Genomic DNA, 2339 nt, shown 5'->3' with positions numbered 1-2339 from the left:
AAAAAAAAAAAAAAAAAGAATAATCCCGAGAGGGGAAAAAAACCGAGTGAGTAGGGAGATCTCAAATTAAAGGGGAATGAAATATCAAGCTGCAATATAAACTGTAGTTTGATTGTAATTTAACAAACAAACTAATGTTTTAAAAAATATTTTTAGGGTTGGGCAGTGGTAGCCCTTTAATCCCAGCACTTGGAAGGCAGAGGCAGGCATTTCTCTGAGTCTGAGCCCTGTCTGGTCTACAGAATGAGTTCCAGGACAGCCAAGGATATACAGAGAAACTCTGTCTCTAAAAGCCAAAATTAATTTTTTTTTTAGGGACCAGGTTAAGTCTTCTGTTCTTTGTCAGTATCTGTACACTCATGGCACACAAACACATACATAAAAAATATTTTTTTTTCAGGTCATGCTTGGTGGTGTACACCTCTAAGCCCCAGCATTTGGAGGCAGAAACTGATGGATCTTTGTGATTTGAGGCCAGCCTGGTCTACATAGTGAGATCCTGTCACACAACAAACTACAATCTAAGACCATATTTTATACCTTATAATCCCAATTCTAAAGAAGCTGTAGCAGGAGATCACAAGCTCAAGACAAGCTAGGGCTACACAGTCAAGACCTTTATACCAAAATAAAAAAATAAATACCCCCCCCCAAAAAACCCCAAACCCCTAAACAAGGGGCCTCTGTGCTGTAGCTTAGCTGAGAGAGTGCTTGAATCTATGAATTTGAGGTCAGCCTGGTCTATATTCCAGGCCAGACAAGGCGACATAGTTGAGCCTCTGCCTCAAATATAAAATAAAATAGGGTATTAGCATATAAGAGCTCCTGTTGCTCTCGAAGACGCTCCATTTTCAGTCTCCAGCACCCATTTATAACCATGTTTATAACCATATTTCTTCTGTTGTTAGGATCCAACCCGACCTCCGCCGGCACCAGACACGCTCGTGGTGCACCTACATATGAGGTTGCAAAACACTCAGACACATAAAATATTCTAAGAAAAACTGAATCCAAAAGTAACTAGAGATAAAAGGTGCATTTAAACAAACAACATTTTGAGTATCAGATTACTGTGTGTATGTGACTTAAGCGTATCTTTAACTTTCAAAGCTTTCTACAAATAAAAGCTACGTGTCACACGAGTGCACCAGCTCAAGACATGGAAATGGAGAAAAGGAAAATCAGAATGCCTTACTCCCAATGCCCCAAACAGGGCTGAATACCAGAAGAGACCCTGCTTCAAAAAAAAAAAAAAAAGAAAAGAAAAGAAAGAAGTGCAGTGCAGTTTCATGATGGCCAGCCCCAGCAAGTAGCCCGAGACCCCGCAAACCCCCTCCGAGGCGGGGGTAGCATCTAGAGCGCAGGATACAGTCACTTTCAGGTGTTCAGGGATAAAGGGGATATAGGCACAGAGCCACACACTGACCGAGCTGAAGCCTGGGGCAGGACAGGAGCCACAGCAGCAACACCGGAGGGAGCAGGGAACCCATGCTGGGGAACCAGAACTCAGAACGCATGCGTCTGCTCGGGCGCTTCTTCGCGCCTGCGCACTCGTACTGACTCAGTGACCAATGGCAGGGTGCTCCTTGGGAGTTTGCCTGTCAGGCCCGCCCACGAATGAACACAGGCCCACACCCATCCTACTCTCAGATTTTATCTGACCGCTTTTGTGTGATATTAACGCCCTTGCGTTTTGTCCAACGTGCTGCAGTCTCAGTTGGCTAGAAGCTGCCCATGGTGCTGGGCACTAACTGCCTGTCTGTGTGAAGCAGTACTTCTAAGTAGCTGAGCCAACTCTCCACCCAGAGGCCTTCCTCTATTCAGTAGAGCTGTTCACTCACTCACTGTGGAATACGGAGCCAGCCTCTCTCCCCAGATATCAAACACATAAAATCAAGTACATGAAAACCTAAGAGATAAGCTGTTACAGGTCTGATGCAAAAAGAAGATAGAAAATAGCCTAAAATTCTTGTGTTTCACCCTAACCCTTATTCTTCAACCGTCCTTCTTTTGGCTGTTAAATGTGTAACTCTCTCAGCCTCTTATGTTCCCATGTCTGGAGGTTGGGCCGCAGAATTCTGACCCTCCAGCCTCAACGGAGTAACTTGGCTTTATTAGCTTTTCTGAAGCATTTTCAGTCATTTCAAGTGTGAATGATCCAGTAGCTTCACTCTTTTAAGTATTTATTAGACACTATGAAACCCATAAATTACCCAGATGTGTTTTACACTGGCAAGGATCTTACATGTTTAACATGGAGTTGGCTGGATAATTTCAAATACATCCACAACAAATTATTCTTTTGACCTGGGGTCTCCTGTAGCCTGAGTTGGCTTAGA

General features: G+C 43.7%; 1 protein-coding gene across 2 annotated transcripts in view; it reads right to left on the bottom strand.

Annotated features, from left to right (window-relative positions):
• The window catches only part of Sumf2 (sulfatase modifying factor 2), a 17646-nt gene extending 16117 nt beyond the window's left edge, over positions 1-1529 (bottom strand). For both annotated transcript variants that reach the window (XM_029476918.1, XM_021163178.1), the window contains exon 1: positions 1427-1529. In XM_029476918.1, the coding sequence (XP_029332778.1) occupies positions 1427-1517 (91 nt within the window). In that variant the 5' untranslated portion in view covers positions 1518-1529. The remainder of the gene's footprint in view (positions 1-1426) is intronic.
• Between the last annotated feature and the right edge of the window lie 810 nt (positions 1530-2339).

The sequence above is a fragment of the Mus caroli genome, chromosome 5 (genome assembly GCF_900094665.2).
Source record: "Mus caroli chromosome 5, CAROLI_EIJ_v1.1, whole genome shotgun sequence".
In the NCBI taxonomy this organism is placed as follows: domain Eukaryota; kingdom Metazoa; phylum Chordata; class Mammalia; order Rodentia; family Muridae; genus Mus; species Mus caroli.
The sequence above is the reverse complement of the archived record's forward strand: the minus strand, read 5'-3'. Positions and strand labels throughout refer to the sequence as shown.